General features: G+C 43.4%; 1 protein-coding gene across 3 annotated transcripts in view; it reads right to left on the bottom strand.

Annotated features, from left to right (window-relative positions):
- Positions 1-5,174: 5,174 nt before the first annotated feature.
- The window catches only part of LARS2 (leucyl-tRNA synthetase 2, mitochondrial), an 88,878-nt gene continuing 74,202 nt past the window's right edge, over positions 5,175-19,850 (bottom strand). For all 3 annotated transcript variants that reach the window (XM_031590349.2, XM_031590348.2, XM_090142425.1), the window contains exons 20-21: positions 16,261-16,388; positions 5,175-10,975 (exon numbers count right to left, since the gene is read on the bottom strand). In XM_031590349.2, coding sequence (XP_031446209.2) covers positions 10,796-10,975; positions 16,261-16,388 — 308 coding nt within the window. In that variant the 3' untranslated portion in view covers positions 5,175-10,795. The remainder of the gene's footprint in view (positions 10,976-16,260; positions 16,389-19,850) is intronic.

Below are 19,850 nucleotides of genomic sequence, written 5' to 3'. Positions count from 1 at the left end.
CCCGCCGCGTTGCACTGCGGCCCGCTGGGGGCCCGCGGGGTGCTGCCGGCGGAGGGCGAAGATGAGCCGGGAGTGTCGGTGCCGCCGGGGTGGGGTGTGGGGGCGGCGCGCGGGGAGCGGGTGTGCCCAGCCCTGGTGTGGCTCCGGTCCCCGTCCTGGCGCTTTTGGAGATCTCCGAGCAGGAGAGCCCGCGGCATCCGGGCAGCCTGCCCTCGGGGGCACAGGTGGGAATTCACACGGCCGAGTTTTGCGAAGGAGCGATTCAGAGAGAGCACTCAGGGACGGTGGCAAAATACACATTGAAGGCAGCGTGGGAAGCTGGCAGCTGCACCTCCGTGACACTGTGAGCTGCACGAGGCAGGCAGCAGGGCCAGCAGTGGGTCTGTGTAGGGACGGCAGGAGACGTGAGGAAGGCACACGCGGGCCCAAGTGCAAATCCAGGCACCTGGAGCCTGCAGACAGCCTGCTCGGCACAGGGTCTGCACAGCCGGAGCAGAACTGCTGCCTTTAAAAGGTCCCCGGTACCGCCGGGACTGCAAGGAGTACGATCTGCTAGGAGGGGATGGACTGCCCCGAGGCTGGCGCTGGGTGGATGGGGTGAGGACAAGCCCTCCCTCAACTCCTCTGCTCAGCGCTGCCCAGCTGCGGGCACCTTGCTGCCCTGCTACCCTCCAGGGCTGCACCAGCAGCGATAAGCAGAGCTGCGAGTGCCAAGGATAAGGCAGAGCTCTGAGCTGCCAGGGAAATAGTTTGCATTCCTGGAGCGGGAGCTGCAGGAATGTGCTCACCGGCTGAGCTGCCCTAATTTACTGAGGCACGGCACCATCCTGACCTGCCGTGGCTGACAGACCAACCAAAGTCTGAGGGAGTCCCTGCTCTGGACCCTGAGGGCTGCAGTGCCCCTCAGTAAATCCACAGAAAGTTGCAGGCCTGGGTGCGTGTGCTCAGACTCGTAACGCTTCCCCAGCACTCGGGAGATAGAGCCCAGATGTTAAGGAATGCACCGTGAATCAGGCTGTGACCAAAGTGTTAGAAACCAAAAAATCCTCTCCTTTTCTAGCAGCTCCCTTGCAAGAAGTCTGCTTAGCAACAGGGACAGCTCGCAGGCCCTAACATGGCACACCCCTTCCAGTGAGCTGCAGCCCTCCCAGGGAGGCACGTGTCGCCCGCTGCAGCCACCTCAGCCTCAGCCAAAATCCTGATAAACACTGGACTCACATGAGTGAACCCAGGCGGTTGGTGTTTTTATGATCAGTGTGTCTGTGGTCAGTGATTTCTGTGGAGGCAGGCAGCAGCACAGAGCAGGGCTGGGGGACGAGGAGCAGCAGTAAATCACTCAGGAGGCCTTCACTGCCTGCTGAGCTTCTAAGTGATGGATAGCACTGAGGCACAAGGGGAAAACAATCCCATCTGTCAAACCAGCCCCTCTATCTGGCCTCTCTGAGCCTTGCTCTGCCGTGGGGAGGCTGAGGGAAGAAAACATCCTCAGACAGGGCTGTTTTGTGCTCCCTTTGCAGAAAAATCAGCAGCTGAAATGTGAACTGTCGGTGGCTACGACCAGAAGCAGGTAAGAGCAGCTCTGAGTGCGGGGATTGCTGGGCTGTGCTGTGTCAGATGGGTCAGGGGATGAGGAGCTGAGGACAGGACAGCCCCAGCAGGTATGCTGTGCTGAGCAGGTTTCAGCTTGAGCCACCAGTGGTTGACAACAAAAGTAACTGACTCCTAAGCGACTCCATCAGAATCAAGGAGCTATGAGATTAAGCCCACAGCTCAACTAAAGCCTGAGCCTCAGTGTGTGATTGCCCCGGGAAGAAAACTGCTCCAGGCAAGGGAGAGACAGTGGCACAGCACTGCTCTGAGACCAATGGAGCCAGCCCAGGACTGGAAACTTCCCTCACTCTTGGCAGTGCAGAAATGAAGAACAAAGAGCAGTGTGAGGTTTTGTTTCCCTTATTTGGCATCAGCTTGTGGAAATCCTCAAGCAAAACCTAGAAGATGTCTGTTGGGGCAGTGCTTGAGCTCAGAGGAAAGGACCTGAAAAGCCACAGATGTGAGGCCAGCTTCCTCCGACCCCAGGACAATTGGGAAAGGAAGCTCACTTAGTGCAGTGACTGTGTGCCACGGAGGGTACCCACATAGATCTAAGCTGCTGCTCCTGAAAGAGCTTCCTGAGTTCTCCCGCTGCTTTGCTCAGAAAGGCCATTTCTTCAGGTTGTGTTTGCAGTCAAGAGGACGAGAGGCAGCAGCACAGCAGCACTCGGATGGGACTCATTGTTCCGTGAAGTCCAGGAATTTCCAGGTGCAAAGCTGCAAACTCCCAACTCCTTGAGCTGATGAGCTGGATCACAGCAGGTATTCAACACCTCTTCCTCCTCCCCACTGGCTTCATTCAGAGCACTGCTGGAAACCAAGCGAGCTGAGATACTCGGGCTTAGCTTCAGTGGTTACCACTTTTGTTTCAAATGTTAAAACAATAAGCAGAGGAGTTGGTACTGAACAGCAGATCTACATTTCCTTGGCTTGAGAGAATAAGAAAACGCAACAGCAAGTAGATGGATGGCAGCATAAACCCCACTGCTTTTCCCTGGGAGGAATCTGTGATGTTCACAGGCAAAGAGCTGTGGAGAAGGGAATCATTCATCGCCTTCGCACCACTTCCCTCCTCCTCACCCAAGGATGCGCAGTGCACCAGGTGAAGGCAGGCTCTTACCCAGCACGGTGCAGACCCAGCTCATGCCTACCATTTTTTCCTGCAGACCAAGCTGAGGCCCCTGAGAACTTTAGGAAACAAACCCTTTGGTGGGACAGAAGTATTTTGGAATGGAAGTATCGACTTTGGAATAGAAGTATCTATTTTCAGCTTTCAAAAACAAAGCAAGGAAGAATCTGTGACTTCACTCAGATCAGGACTTTTTCCGACTTTCTTTTGTAAGGGTTGTGCACACATTTTTTGCCGCTACATTTTATCTGTGAGCTAACATCTGTGGGATGTTTTACTGCTGGGCTCGCAGGAGCCCTCACCTCTGGGGAAGCAGCCTTCTTGCTGAGCTGCCGCACTGACACCGCTGACCTTCACAGCCATGCAAAGTACATTTCCTTCCTATGCCAAAGGATAAAATCAGCTGTGGGAAGAACAATGCATGCACAGACAGTGTGGAAAACCCTGCTGAAGACCTTCAGACACTGAACCATGAAGCTGCACTTGGCCTCGCTCCAGGCTCTGTACGCATGAGCACACGCTGTGATTATGAGCTCCTGTGGATAGGAACCACAGCCAAGCAACTTACAGGCATTTGTTTTGGGGCCTGACATGCCATGGTTTTGGTGAGTGTAAAGCAGCAACCTCTCAGGTACCAAGGTACCTCTGAAGTTCTGTGCTCATGTTTATTTTCAGTGGGGTTTAGGCTAGCGATACTCCCAAATGAACAGATGATTAACTTGAACATTTTATCAGAATGGAGGTGTAATGCTACACTGCCTCACACACCCTGATGCTGCAATTAGATACCAGCTCAATTTGTCATAGTTCCTGTGAGCTTTGCAGCCAGTGCCTATTTAGGAATGAAGGGGCTCACAACTGATGTCATACTACAAGGCCAAAATATATGCATTTACTTGAATTGACTTATTATAAATACAGTCCCTGGAAGAAAAGCCAGTGCTCATCTATTCCATGTTAGTTCCCATGGGCAAGGCTTATGGATTGCAGTGTATTTGCTCGTGCCATACAATGCTGACCAGTGCAGCACAGCCTGAAAGCGCAGCATGAAGGCAGGCAGCTTTGTCGGAAAGATGCCATAGGAGAATGGCTCAGGCTGACACAGCACTGATCCCAGAGGGGTCTTTCTGTGCAGCAGACGAGTTGCTTGCCTCTCTTTGCAATGGTGTAGCCAGCTTTATCCCTCACAAAGGATGAGTTGTTGACTTACAAGCATTGGCTCTGTGGCTCTCTACAGTGGATGACCTTGGGTCAGGTGTGTTGTATTGAAAGGACAACACTGAGGGCTGATGGGCAAGCATGTCTTGAGCCTTGGTAGCAATAGAGGAAGCACTGTGCATTTCAACACAGCAGCGTACCCTTTTCTGGAGAGAAAGAGAAAACAGATATTTTTTTCCCCTCTTTTTTTTTTTTTTTTTTTTTTTCTGTGGAAAGCTTCAGGCTTCTCCAAGGGTGTGTAGTGGAGGGGGGGATGGAAAGAGCTGGTGGCAGCAGGGGAGGTAAGGCCAGGAGACTGTGGGGCAGGAAGGCCGCTGCCAGGAACTTTGTCAGCATGGAGAGCCCAAACCTCAGCCTCCACCTTCTGAAAACTGCCAGAATGCGTCATTTTGGAGATGTTGTTCCCCCTCACAGCTGCCCCAGGGCCTCTGCATTCCTCTGGGAGGCCTGCCCTGCCTGCCTCCTCTTGCTTCCCTCCAAATTTAACCCCCAAGGAGCTCAGAGCAGGAAGGGCCATGCCAACCCCAGAACCCCATGGCCTGGTGTGGGCCGAGCTGCTGCTGCGGGGTGAGCAGTGCTTCTCCACAGACACAGGGTTAAACTCCAGGGCAGTTGAAATTTAGGGTTGTTGAGGTGCCCTGCCTGAGCAGCCACCCTTTAGAGCTGCGTCCTGCTGTGCCACATGTAGCCCAGCTGGACAAGGAAAAAATGCCTGTGCGCCTGTTCTCACGTGGCAGAAAAGGGAGAAATCACATCACAGGGACAAAGCTGTCCTCTGCCAGGCTCCTTGCTCCTGCCCCAGCAAAACCCAAGGGGAGGATGAGGAGGCTGCAGCCCATCTAAGTGTGTGCATCCTGTCCTCAGAACAAGGGCAAGAACAGGGCCCAACTAATTTTTTGCTTCCTTAAACTACAACTGCCTGTTACAGGGCGTGCTCTCTGCAGTAAATTACACTAAGAGCCATTTAATTAGCACTAATGGCACAGAAGGGCCAGGGGCAGCCTAGGGACAGTTTCTGGGGCTGTAAAAATGCTTCAAGCAGCTAGAGTAGTGCTGGGAAATCACTGAGAACCCATCAGGAGCCCAGGCAGAAGCAGATAAAGCAAATGCCATGAGCAGAGGGTGTGCATGCGGTCTCCCTTTTCCCTCAGCCCACCAGGCCAAAAGCTTGCTTTTGGTGGCTTCAGAGTTACACCTACATACCATAGGTGGCTTTGTTGGTTTTCTTCTTCCCTAATGAACATGAGACAATTTGTTTTTCTTTCTGTTTTCTACTAAAGTAGCCTTCCATCGGAACAAAAACTCGTCTGGAGACGTTTCTAGCTCCATTTCCCTGCTCTTTATCAGCACACTAACACGAACAGCATGGTGACCTGCTCAACTAGCATGCATGGCCTTTAGTAATCCCAGGCTGGAGGAGCACCACACGCCGACGACATCCTGCTATTAGTCATCAGCTGAGTGTGGCTTTGCAGGGCTGAGTGGATACAGCCAGTGCATCCACCCGCTCTTCCGTGCGTGTCCTAGAAGGATCTCTCTGACTAACAGATGTTTTTGAATGCTCTTTCACATGGGAAAATTGGGAAGAACATATTTTTATTGCACCCTTGCTATTTCATCCAGCCACGTGGATCTCCAGGGATGGAGACGTACTTAAGAAAAATATTCACTTCTGAAAGCTTCTACAATTTTTTCACAGTACTTTCTTGGCTTAGCCAGCCTAGCAATGCATGCTTGTATTCTTATTTTGCAGCAATTAGTAAGATTTGCTAATTATACTGCTGAGTATTTAAAAACAATTGATTTCCCTTTGTAGCAGAAAATAATTTCCTGTTACACCAGTTCTCTTAATTTTCTTCCGAAACAAAACCAGGCCAGCAGTGCCAGCGGTGTCATGCTGCTGTTATTAAATCGCTCTATTTTCTGCCTTGGTTATTTGTCCTGTGTTTATTATTCCAAAGCAGTGCGCCTTGGATCCCCTACAGCTGCTCCAACTGTATGTATTCAGCACCCTGCTGGCACCATGCTGAGTGGCTGGAGAGCAGCTCCCATTGCTCAGCAGCCTGTGTTTCTTCTGGCAGCGGAAGGTGGGTATATTGGGAGAACCTTGGACCTTTCACGCTCACTTCTGGCAGATGCAAGCAGCTGCTCACAGATAAGGAAGTTCAGAGCCCTAGGTGTGACTGTAGGCTCTTCTCTTGCGCCCAGCCCAGAGGGTGTAGCTAAAGAGCCTCTGGTAAGTTCTAGCAGGGCACAAGGTGTGAAGGTCCAAGTTTGCATCTGATTAGCACCACATGCATGCAAAATTAAGACTTGCACAATTCAAGGGAGCAAGCACAAAGGCACACATTTCTGTACATGATTCTGTTGAGAATTCCATTGAAGATGAGGCTCTTAAAAGCACTGTTACACCCCAAATGCCCCAGGCTGCATCACAAGCATAAAGAATGTGGGTATTCAATAGATTCTACTCCAGCTTTTTCTGTTTACATGTTCCTTTGCTAAGCGAGCAATTAGATGGCCTAAAATGGACTGCAAATTGGCATGGTGCAGGCAGATGAGTGCCAAAGGAAAAGTCCTCCATGTTCAATATCACAAGGTGTTTTGATGAGATTCCTGTGATCAGAATCTCTCACAGGTGTGAGCAACACTCGGCTGACAACATCCACAAGAGCTCACTTGTCTCTGAGTCTGCAAGACAACGCAGAAGGAAAGCCAGCAGGACTTCTCTCAGTAACCTTGCAACACACAGGCAAAAATACTCAGAATCGGACACCAACACTTCATAATCCCAGGAAAATGTTTGCTTTCAGCTGTTGAAACACTCTGACTACACAGAGAACTGGAGCTAATTTTATAAGGAAGATGGTGCTGGTGTGCAGCTCCCCAGGGCCAAAACCAGACCTGCAGTTGCCCGGAACAAATTTGCCCTGCCTAGTGCTTACTCGAGTGAGGAAAGAGCTGCAAGAAAATGCTCTGTGTGACTTTGGGCCTCCGGGGACAGGTGGGCTCGGTGAACTGTGAAATGCTTTGTAGTACCAGTAAGTTGGTTTATTCAGGAAAAGGGAAAAAAATCCCACCTTTCTTCCTCATGTCATGGATGCAGTCACCATTTGGATTTTGCTGGCGTATCTGCCTTCACATCCAGCATTGCTCTTACAGTGCTCTGATACAAAATTAGTTCAGATCATAACAGGGAGGGGGACACTAAAAAAAAAAGTGGAGCAGAAAAAGCATCCAGCAAAACAGTATGTGTGCTGTTAAAATGCAGTAAGTATATATAAATTAAGCCAACACCCCTTCTATAATACTTTCTGTAAGAAGTATTGAAAACAGAAAAAAACACCTGTAGTTTCTCTCCCCTTCCTTCCTTAGAGCAAGGCTTTTAGAAGAGCCCTATCAACTGCAAATTTCTCAAGGAAAGAACAACCAGCAAAGTGCTAACTAACATTCTTTCTAGTTCACGTCAATTGCAAAAATTTAGAGCAGAGGAATAGTATGTGAGGCTTCACACTAACCAAACACAGACAAAGAAGAGAGACTGCATGACCTGCATTATCTGTAGAATTTCTGCCCCCAGAAGAAACAAACAGGCTTTTTCAAAGTCAGATTAGTAAAAGCTGTCTCTGACCAGATGCTAGTTCTGAGGCATTACTTTAATCTGGTAAATCAGAGACAGATAATGGATTTCATTCTTTCCATCAAACCTGTTTTTGGACTCTGTTGGCGGGCATGGAAAAAAGAAATGCTTGTTCAACAATGCCCCCACAGAGCCTTTTGTGTGGAGCACAGGTAGGGCACCCTGGCTAGAGTGTCTTCAGCTGCAGCACTGATCTTTAATGTGACAGAAAAAGCCCTACTGCCTCATTGCAAAGCAGCACTGGCACACAAATATCATCTCAGTCACCACAGATAGCTATGAACACTTATGCTTAAGAGAACATTTTTCTGGGCTGTGATGTCATCCAATACATTGCACTGTCCTATCATGGTTCTGGGGTAAGAAGTGAGTGACGTGATGCAGAAAATATATCTTCCATCTCACAGACCTGTTCCTTGGCCTTCCAGGAGCACTTAGTGTTGGACCCATCCCACTGAGTTTAGCAAATCTCTCACATCTCCTTTGGCTCATCATCTCTTCATGGAATGACAGCAGCACCCTATCCATTTTAATGTGTGGGACGGCACTGTGCAGTTTGACTGACTGACATCAGCACCTTTTCTTTTCGCTTCTCAAACATCCCCTTCCAGATTTAAAACTCCCATCTTGTTTGCCATGGAACTCTTCAGGTATGCACAATGTTTTATGCTGCCTTCAGCGTGCAGATACATCTGTACTGTAACACAAGTAACAACCGTTAAATAAATGGCAGACATCTGTGTAAATTATTTTGAAGAGGGTTAGTAACAGCTCACAGCCTGTGTCAGTCCAGTCTAGGCACAGAACAAACTTGTAAGTCTCAATTATCGTAAGACAAATGGCAGTCGTGCTTCAGATCGGGTCAGCATCATGAAAAATTTCAGCAGGTGTCAGGCCAACCACAAAGCTCTGCAGCTGGCACCTCTGCCATCCTTCAAACACACACTTAATGGGGGATTAGGCTCTGTCAGACTTTCCACATCATCTCTCACATTCCCTTTTTCAAAACCTTTTTGTATCCTCTAGACCTCACTGAATTTCACCTTACTGTAAACACGCTGGTGTGACTTGTGACCATACACTTCTAGTGCAAACACTATTTGCTACTTTTCCTTTCTCAGTGTCAAGAGTCCATTCCACATTTTTCTTTCTGCCTGGATCAAAGTGACATCTACGATTCACTTCTTCCTCCTGCAAGAGCAAATATAACCAGTACTAACAGCAGTAAACATTGTGGTCTGCTGCTCAGCCCTGTAGTGACTGCAGCTTTTGTTTAAAGGCATCATAGAGCTGCTGGGTTTACAACATCTTTCTTCATCCTTGAAAATATTACAAGGTGGTTGGTTTTTTTTTTTACACCAAACATGTCACCTTTCCCCAAAGAAAATCTGTTTGAATGGTTCCATAGGGAACGTTAAACTTTTATACGGAAAAGGCAGGAATGTGCTTGGGCTACAAATTTTACTTTAAAAGACCCCTTTCACAGTCTTTCAGGGACTTCTGAACAGGAGTTTTATCAATTTATAACAACATATATGTCAGGCAGACATTGGAATTCAAATTATTTTAACTCCAACTAAAGGCCTGTGTTTAAATGTCTGAATGCATTCCTTTGTGGCTAAGATTTAGGAAGTCTTAAGACTGCAAAGACCGTATCTTCATTATAAATATTCTATTTCTTAGTCATTCTTGCGTCAAAGGACTGCTGAAGAGAAAATGTGCACCAGTGTGGTCCAGAAGGAAGCAGAAGTCAGACAAGTTTTGTCACACTTAGGAAAGTTTAGTGTCTACTCTGCTCACTGAGCCTGAAATCTCCATTACGTAGCTAGATCTTTGCTACCAAAATGCATAAAACCAAATTGATTTCTGGTATTCCTTAGCGCTGACACTTCAAAGAATCTATCATGATCTTACTTGCTCAGGATCTATTGGACTTAAATATTGTTCAGTGGGAGATTTTTGCTGCTTTTCTTTTAGTCTGATACACTGGATGGCTGTTGGACTGGAGGGTTAGCAGACCTCTCCATTTGACTAGCTCCTTGTCTTAACTGTCAGAAGGGCTCATAAATGGCAGATTTTAATAGTTGTTAAAGAAGAGGCGTGCTCGCACAATGAACCCTGTAACTGTCTCTTTTGAAAACCTTTTTCAAGCACTTGCTAAATACAGTAAGCATTTCCATGTGGATGTAACAGTAATGCAGTGCGCAAATAATATGGCTGGAATGAGGCATGAAAAAAGCTTTGTGCTTTGCAGACATCTGATTTTTAGAAATGTGACTGCTAGTTCTACTTAAAGAACCCCTCAGAAACAAACAAATGAACAAAAAACCAAAACCAACAAATGTTAATTGAAGTTTTACAATCTAGGCACTAGAAGAACTAAGGGTGAAATCAAAAAGCACAGCGGCTGCCTGTACTGCTGTACTACTGGTAGTTGCCTTGTCCCTTTCTCAACTCCCCCCACAGTCTCTGGGATGGCTCACGAATGGGAAGTCACTTCCATTTGGTCTGTGCAGAAACAATTGTCGGCACTTTGCGAAATTTGACTCTCTCATGTATGAACCAACAAAAATATGCCAGCAAGTAAGGAGGATCCTGGCTAAGGCAGGGCTCAGCTAAATCATCTGACTGTGTTCTTGGCTTGCCTCTGAAAGGCATGTGAAATAGATCAAATCACCCCATTCTGGCTATTTATGATGAATAAAACCATTAGCCAGTGCTAGTTAACACTAAGTTATAAGAAAATGTTGTTACGGAAAGTGCTGATTAATGGTAGGTCATCTAAATGTGAGATAGGTGGAGCAAAGATGGACTGACACCTAACATTTGGTGCAGCACACACTCATGGCAGCTGTTTAGTTCTGGAATCATACTTATGCCTCTATATTTGACCAAGCCAAATTTCAAATAGGGTAGATTCCTGAGGCTGACCTAAAACCCATGTGCTTTACAGCACTTACATTCTATTACAATTACTTACTTCTTCTGTATTTCCTTCTCATTCACCCAGAGAATATGGACAAACAGCATCTTACCATGACTTGATACAAAACTTTAATTCTGTGCATTCCTTCTCGTTGAAATGGATATTCAGCAGCAACCTAATTTTGTTAGCATTTCTCCCCCACCGTTATATGAGATTTAAATAGCCATCATTGGTATTTTGAAGTGCTTTCATCCTGAAAGATTCCAGTTCTCTTTCACAGCCCCGCAAAGTCTTACTCTTGCACTAAGAAGTTGATAAGGGCAGTTCTTGGAGACAGAAAGGCCTTTTTAATGGTTCGTCCCTGGAGATGCTTGGCTCCAAGTTCACTGTGAAGAACTATCTCGTGGACTTCTTCAACGTTGCGGGCTGCTTGCTGAGGCACAAAAACTTTGCCGCAGGCTTTGTTATTGATCTGGAAAACACAAACATGAGAACAAGAAAAGACAGAAGTTACCAGACTGATTTATACACTTTCATCTCCTGAATGCAATTCCTCTCATTATGCGTGGTGAAAAAAGTGGATCAAACTGTCTTTTGCCTCAATATGAAACTTTCTAAGCAGAGGATAATTTTTTCCATACTTCCTGGCCCTCTAGAATAGCATAAGAGAATAAAAATTTGACTCAGGATACTCAAGCAAAATTTAAGAAGTAGATACAGGAAGTGTAATTTTTTGAAGATAGCAAGCATTGAGTGACTATGTAATGTGGTGATCTTTTAAGCTTGAAAACAAGATAGTCACACAGGCTGAACAGACAGCAAACAGAACGGCTGCGATTCTCTACAGCTAAGTAATTCCTTCCATTCAAGTGCAAGATACATTAAAAATATTTGTGGCTGAAAAGATATATCCAAAGGATTCTTCATAACTCATAAAAAAAAAAAAAGAAAAGAAAAAGAAAAAAAGGCTTTAGCTTATTGTAATGCTGTATTCTTACTAAAAGCATGACTCATGAAGCCAACCCACCACAAAGATGACAACCCCTCTTAAGGTAATGCTTTCCTGCGTCTGGCTGTTTTCAGAGCAATTTCCAGACTAGCTTTGCACAGCGAGGCAGAACCATTTAAGTACAACCGAGTAAGGCCTTCAGGAGGAATCATCTCAGTGCATAATGTGATCTCATCATTACTTTCTGTCATCCATTCAGACTACATAACGTATGTAGTCTACTGAGTCCTACTGAGTACCTTTTCTGGAAATAACATAAAATTCACAATTAAAAAAGCTTTCAGATTTATATGAGGTACCTTCTATGGATCAGCGTAAATAACAGTAATCTTCCATTTTAGCATATTAAATATGAAATTTTTAATCCAGTTCAATCGAATTACTCGCTTGCTTGAGAATCTCCTGCAGATACTGCAGATCTTTGCCAGCTGGACACCACTGTAACTATTTTTCAATCACCTGAAAGTAGCATGTTTTGCTTCATACAGCTTGGACATAAAAATGCACACAACTTGCTGTTTGTTTTTTTTTTAATCCAGGATTAGTGGATGCAACATACTGCAAATGGGAGAGACCCACTTCAGTTACCTGATTTGTATTTTATTTAACACTAAACAATCTGTGCAGTTCTCTGAGAGAGGAAGATGAGAAAGCCTTTTAAGGAACAAGATGAAGCCTCAAATGCAGCTGGGATGAGTCATTTCTGGTTTTTGACTAGCCTTGACATTAATTTGCAGTGATAACGTAAGTAGACCTTAACTATTCTTTCCTGCATCCATAAGTTGGTATCATAAAAGTGTGTCTGTTAAGCTTTGCCTTTTGTACCTTCTGAGAAATAAATCCTTTGAAAAACAAGAGCATTTCATTTTTAGAGCTACCGTGACAAAAACACACAAGTAGTTCCTTTTGACTTGACACTTCAGAGAAGAGAAATATTGCATGGGAAAAAAGAAAATGGTAAAAATCAAACGTGCTACAGCTTCAGTGAGAAGATAAAGCAAGCTTGTGGGCTTGCTGCTAGGTCACACAGCCTGTTGTTAAAAACTAAGCCCGGTCAGTTAAATGTCATTCATTTTGTCCATGATGCAAACTATTATGTTCCAGTGGACAGATGCTAGCGGGGGGAAAATTGGCACAACTAGCCTAGCTGGTGCTGTTCTCTACAGACAAGACAACTGGGCTAGGTGAACATAGCAAATAAATGACTCCTAGCAGTTGTGTTTCCCCAGAAAGGTTGAGGAGCCTGAGCAGCCTGTGTGTCTTCCCACAGTATCTGCCCATACCTTCCCACACATGGCACTGTGAATTGCATCAAACAGCAGACCGGTTATCATTTCAGCACATATTTGCAGAATGGTTTTCATTATAATATAGCTATCGTGGTGCAGAGTCAAGTATACCAACGCTGTTCCTAAAAACTAAAAAGTTGTCTGCAGGTTTGATCACACGCTGTATGTAACAGGCGCCCTATTCATATACTCTTTCAGTTGAGGCGTTAGATTCTTCTCAAAACAAACATCTCTGGCTCTCTGCATCTCACTAGATCAGCAGCGTATCCCTTGGTAACTTTGGGTAAAAGTGCCCTCTCAAAAAACGAGGGTGCTAGCAGTCTTATTTCTCTGAAAAACCTTCACAGAAAATTGCAACCTCAAATGAGGTTGAGTCCTTTCTTCTGCTGAGAAAGGAAGCTGCTGATTTCCCTTCTGCTTTTTTGAGTTTTTTTAGAGCAGCCCCATTTATTCACAATCCTTTGGAGAAGTAAAAAGGAAAGCATCTATACAGCTGTAGGCCTTCCTCACACTCAGAAGCAGTAAAACGATGAAAACTTAGCTTATGTTTTCAAAAAAGCAGTTGTAAGACTGCAGCTGTTAACAGTTCTGCACCACCTACACAATGTGAGGAACGTTACAAGTGTGTTGACAAGATGAAATGCTGTGACTCTACATTCGGGTCAGATTTTTCACAGCGTTAACAATATGTTAGGATGTAATGTAAGTGCAGGCAAATGAAAATTATTCAACTTCAAGATAGCATTTAGATCAACAAGTACACGTGCATCTCCGTTAAGATAAGTTTAAATGTCATTCTTATATGCAGTCTATATTGTATCAGTCAAGGGTGCAGAGAGTTGGTTCATTTTGCTGCCTTGGGTTAAATATGGAAAGACATAACTCCGGCACAGACAGGAAATAATGAACTATCTTGTGTCAAGAGAAATAAAACCATGTCTCAGCAGGCAAATTGCTGGCAGCCTGAGGCAGTTTGAGGTCTCGAGAAGAATAGGGTTGTGGCCCAAAGACTCAGCTTGACTGTGCAGCCTTGTGAAGAGACATTGTCTCTTTGCAACTAACCAGTTCCTCCTTACTTTGACTTGTTTTAATGAAGGCAATTTATTTTTACAGCTATACAAAAGCCTGCAGTGGTCACATGACTGTAAAATATTCACGTTTATAATGGTTTGTCACTGTTTTTCTGTATGTCCCTTTACCTTACTCTTAATGTAGCAAGCCAGGCATTCCCAGAGTCATTATTTTTAAGAAACATTCTCAGTCTTCAAGAGAAACTTGTCTCCCTCTTCTCCCATTCACTTATTTCCTCAGGTCTAAGAAAGGTGTTTACACACATCAGAATCTTCCATGAATTGAGCATACAGAGGTTGATCATTCCCTTCTTAGAGGACTTCTACACGAGGCTATAGCTTTGACAAAGTCAATGAGGACAAGAAATGAAAGTAATTTTCACAATGATTGCTGAAAGCAAAATTTATTTTTATGTTTCCATTTTCTGTTTTTGAGAAGAAAGTTTCAACGTAAGCAGAAAAATATTAGTAATGTTTAGGCTTTCTTATGCTCAGTTGCAGAGTCCTGAAAGCATCCAGGTCAGAATTTTCTTTGTGCTGTTGCAGTTTTTAGTTTAAAAATCTATTTTGAAACATTCGCCTTAAACACAACTGCAAAGAAGTTCCTATAATTACACAATTTCTTATGCATAGCTTCATCCTAAATTGAAACTGAAATTTAAGGTGTTTCCTAGCTGTATTGGAAGGCGAAGGTTTATTTTAATCTTGACCAATGTAATTATATCTAAGTAAAGATTTTGTGGACATATGACTCTTTTACTGGTATTTAAAAACAACATACCACTTACAAAAAAAAAAAAAAAAAAGCAGAATAATGATAATGAACATTAGCCTGAAATCTGTTGTTAACCCAGACAGCACAAGAGTCTTTGTCTTTGGTTTGGGAAGAGATGCCAACAACTGAAAATTTCCTCCAAAAGACATACTCTGTGGCCACTACTAAGGACGTACATTGAACGTTAGAGAAATTAGTGCTCTTAGCAGCATTTTCCATTCTGTTCAAGTGGACTGGCAAGACATGAAACTGTTTGCAGAGATACTTGTAAGGAAATCTACAGCAACACAGCTTCCCCTAAATCTAACCAACTTCTTTCCTTCTACAAAAAGCCAAAACAGCTAAACACAAATAACTGCACAGCCTACTTCTTTTACCCAAATGAGCTAATAGAATACAACAATTAAAAAAACAAATAAAATGCATCGTTTCTGTTTCTCATACACACACACATTCAGAGCATGCAGTTTTAAATGACTGAATGCCACTTCCTCTGGAGACATCTCATTCAAAGTACAGAATATCCAGAGACGCACAAAAAAAAATGTTTAAGTTAAAGCACTGATGCTGAGAATGTTTGCATGATATATGAAAGATTTCCCTGGCGAGCAATGAAAAAGGCAGGAGCACTGCTGGTTTCTAAGATGCAGATATGCAGACTATCACAATGCCTGAGCATAGAGGACCTGTATTCAAGCTGACTGAGAATCAGCTAACAGGAGAGCTGAGACACTACCCGTGAATCCCACCCACCTGACTCCAAGTCCCACAGCTGCTCTGTGGCCTACAGTGGCACTCGCTGCTAATGTACTCCGTGTAAAAATAGAGCTTTATGATGCTTGCAGGCATGCTGAGTACTGACTAGATAGAGATGCAGGAAAAAAAGATGGTAAATCACACTGTGCATGTGCATATACACATTTTGGGAAATTACAGCTTAGCTAAATGTAGTTACAGGTCATCTCTTCTACTGAACTGCCAGCTCCTTCCATAAACCTCTGAGGTTTTAGAGCTCAAGTAGGATCTGGGATGTAATTCTAATGTTAGCAAAACTACCTGCTTTTCCTAAACTTAATTCCTGGAAATATGCTTTGTTGGTATTTGCCAGAAGTTCTGCCTGAGGCAGACAGGAAACATAGTTTGGCAAAAATTGAAGCAACTAAAACCAGCTTGTAATTGGTTGCATTAGGCAACCACAGCACTACAGGTAGCACAAGAAATATCACTTCATTTTACAGTTTTGTACAGAGTTAAGATCCTACATGGTCTGACAGGGAAAAAAAATTTTGGAGAGACCTGTATGTATTTTGGTTTTTGCTGTACTGGCCGCTGTACCGCAGTTGTTTGTCTGTCCAATCTCCACATATACTAATATACAGTCACTGAAAAAGATGTATATTTAGACTGCCTTCCTTCCAGACATACTATGTGTCTTTCACTTAGGAAACCATTTTAATTACTCAGCACAACTTAATTGCAACTTCCACCCTATTTCACCTTTCACTGAGCCATATAAATAGGGAACTGACTTCCACAAGAGCAGGGATTTTGTCACCTTCTCTGAGCTTACAATGCATTAATTGACCCAACTGAAAATAAATGAAAAACTCTTACCAGAACAGACATCTCCACTACATCTGGTGGTTGAAGGTATTCTGGGTCTACTTTGGGCCAGGACTGATGCAGCACATCAGCACCCCAGTTATGATGAGTACAAAGTTTATTCTCCATATGTGCCAAACCTGGAAAATGAAAACCATTCAACCGTTTTATCATCAGATCATTCGATTTTTAGGATTTGTTTGATAAATAGGATGAGAACAAAGTTTACTTTGAAAGCAAGTTCCTTCAGGAGGAAATAACACTGTTTAGATGAGCATACAGCACATTTTAAACAGAAAGATACACAGCTGTGAAAACATTTGCTTTACACTATGTCTAGCGACTCTAACACGAGCACTGGGGGGACGTTTTAGATTAGGATTAGTATTTTTAAAAAATCTACTTGAAGAATTCAACTGAAATATCAACCTAATTTAAGAAAACGAGCAGGGAAACGTATAAAACGTTCCTATTGAGGAACTCAGTCAAAATAAGGCACAATTATGGCTTAATATTTTATCATCTGTCATATCCTGGGTGGTTTCCTGCAACGTGCTGGGTAGTTTCAGCTGCAAGTCAAGCTACTCACAAGATGTAAATAATCTGTTGACTCACAAATTAAAAGTTCTGGGTAAGTACACCTTGCACAGCTTGCTTGCTTTCTTATTTCATGTACATGCTGAAATAGTTTATCCTTTGATTTTATTTAAAAATACTCTTAAAATGGCTATAAACGATCTCTTTCTATTAAACAGACTTTGCACTCCAAGACGATTCATTCCTGATTTACTGAAGTACCAGCAGAATTAGTTGTAATTCATTCTAAAGCCACATTCTTTAACTGAATTAAAGCTTCTGAGTGGAATTTATCTTTCTGTCTACTCCAGATGTAGGGCAAAATAAAAAGATTTCACTGAAAATGCTGTCAAATATGCAGAACTGACAAGGATAGCTGTCGTGATTCTTTCCTACAAAGCCAGTAGGTTTTTAAATTATAAACATGAATAAGAATATGGATTAAAGCTTTTTTTTTTTTTTAAAGCATATGCTTCCTTCAGAATTGCAGAACACAACAACTAAAGAGTATCTGAAAACTCATCTGGTTTAAGGAAACTCAAGAAGATAAAGAAAACACAGCACAATAGCAGACATTACCAGCAGAAACATACACCATGCATAATACAGTGATTTATTTAGCTGGATTGTTTAGACTCATAGGGCGAATAACAGCAAACACAAACATAAAAAGAAGGCAACTTCCTCCAGGATGAAATCCACCAGATACTTGTCAGTGCTTTTCCAGACAAAGCGCTTCTGTGAAGCGACACACAATCTTGCTGTTTTCTGAATCACTCAGAAGAGAGTGTGGTGGACTGCTGGGAGCTGTTTCTAATGGCAAGCAAGAATCACACAGAATCTGAACATTTCCTAAGAATAACAATGAAGCCACAATCTTTTTAGGTAAATAATTGATTAAATTCTTCAGTGCATCTGGGTTTGCATGTTTCTTCCCTCTTGTAACAGTTGCTCAGAAACTGAAAGAGCAAAAGATAAGAAATCAAACAGAAAAAAAATAACAACCACCCTTCACACTGGTGATTCATTATCACGTTGACTTGAAAGATGACAGCTGCTAAATTCTTCCCCTTTTGGCTTTTGAACATACAGATGAGCTCATTTCTTTCCAACTGATCACATGCCTCGTGGCAGAAGCATGCATACTGACCACTCCTTATTTTCCTGCTGAAGTGCATTCTTCTAGCTTTTTAAAAACCACTTTCTGATATAAGTTGAGAATCTCCCTCTACACGGGCAGAAACAGGGTCACGTTTAATCTCTGTGGAGGCTATCAGTTGTAGTAAGCTTACTAATAAAAAATAATTAACATGTATTCTGAAGCAGATAAAGCATGATTAAGCACTGTGTCAATCTTTAGGTTAGTTTTCTTGCTACAAAATGGGCTATGAGTTCACCCGTATTAAAAAAAAAAAAAGTGCAAAAGTCAACAGAACTAGTTTCAGAAAACAGCTTGACAGGAAACCAAAATGAAGGTTTTACTTAGGTTGCCTGTTTGGCTTCCTGCCTTAAATTCACATTTTGCAAGCTGTACAACACAGAAAATACAGTCATGATTTGTTTGGCGTTTTCAAAGTGCAACACACAGGACCAGAAAGTTCCATCGTCATAATGTAGATCTGCTGGCACACTGAGCAGGCCCTGGACAGAATTTCCTCCTGCCCTTCCACTTGATTCTGATACATCAAACAAAAGCACCATTTGAGATCTTAAGAACTAACAATTTCACAGACCCTTGCTGCAAAAACATTAAAAACTTGGGATACTATCTTGCTGTACTGGAAAGCACCTACTGAAACATACATTATGAAGCAGTGTGCATTTATTTTCTACTTATTGTCTTGTTTTGATTTTTCAGCTCTATCTTCTCTTTCAAACACAGGCCAAAAAGCCAGCTGAGTGCACTTTCCACAGAGCTTACATGTACACCATTTCTGGGGACAGATCTTGTGCTCAATCCAAAGCCCTGATCCTGCAATTGGATCTGTGTCAATGGACTTTCATTAACTGGCAAGCTAACACTGAACCAAGCTTTCCCCAGCCAGTAACTCACTGGACTGAAGCCTTCATTAACACTGCAGCATATTATAAATGCTACATGTTAAATGCTACAAATAAATGCTACATATAAATGCTACAAATGCTATAAATGAGTTGACAGAAGGAGGAGAGAGGACAAATATAACAACTTTAAGCTCATGGCAATGTTTTATTAGCATTATGTGAGTCATTAGTATTTCATTAAAGTAATTCTTCCCCTGAGGTGCTGTTGGGGTGAAAGAGCCGATTGGCAAAATAAGGAGAGATTGAAGAATAGCCATGTGGAAGCAGTTGTCTGTCATAAAGGCAAGGTAGGACAGTAAAGTACTTCTAGTCTTACAGGAAAAAAGCATTAGTATAATGAATCTGTTAAATTCCAGAAATGGTGCAGATAGTTTGACATGAAATGATGTAGGCAAGAGAAAAAGACGCGATTATGAAATAGAGTGAGGAATGGCTGGTGTGGTGAGGGACAACGGCCAGCACTGAGAGCTTAACAAAGGAAAGAGGCAAGGAGGACGGAAGTCATTACGGGAGATAAAAGGAAATTAATTAAGGCTTCTGAAACTAGGCCACTATTGGAGTTTATTTTCTAACAGGGGATAGAAGAAGACCAGAGGAACAGCAGACAGTGACTATGAGGACACATTATCCAAATGCTGATAACCTTTGGATTTAGCAAAATCGAAACAATAAGGATCTATGTTAAGTAAAAATGCACCGCGCTAGCAGGCAAGCAGATTCAGCTTAGAAGTAGCTCACAGCAGGAATTTCTAGCAGTCGGTAGAGATACCATCTGGATTATTGTCTTCCTGGCCTCTGCAGTCCCTTCCAAGGATTGCTAGCTTTTACTTCATTCTTCACATGCTCTTTTCCTTTTTAATGAATCTTCCTATTTGACAGATTCTGGCAAGCTGAATATCAGAAATACCTTTCTGGAGTCCAGGAGGACTATGCCTGCCAGTCATTCATTAAAGGGCATGCAA

Source organism: Phasianus colchicus, chromosome 6, assembly GCF_987193195.1.
Source record: "Phasianus colchicus chromosome 6, bPhaCol1.hap1.1, whole genome shotgun sequence".
NCBI lineage: Eukaryota > Metazoa > Chordata > Aves > Galliformes > Phasianidae > Phasianus > Phasianus colchicus.
The sequence above is the reverse complement of the archived record's forward strand: the minus strand, read 5'-3'. Positions and strand labels throughout refer to the sequence as shown.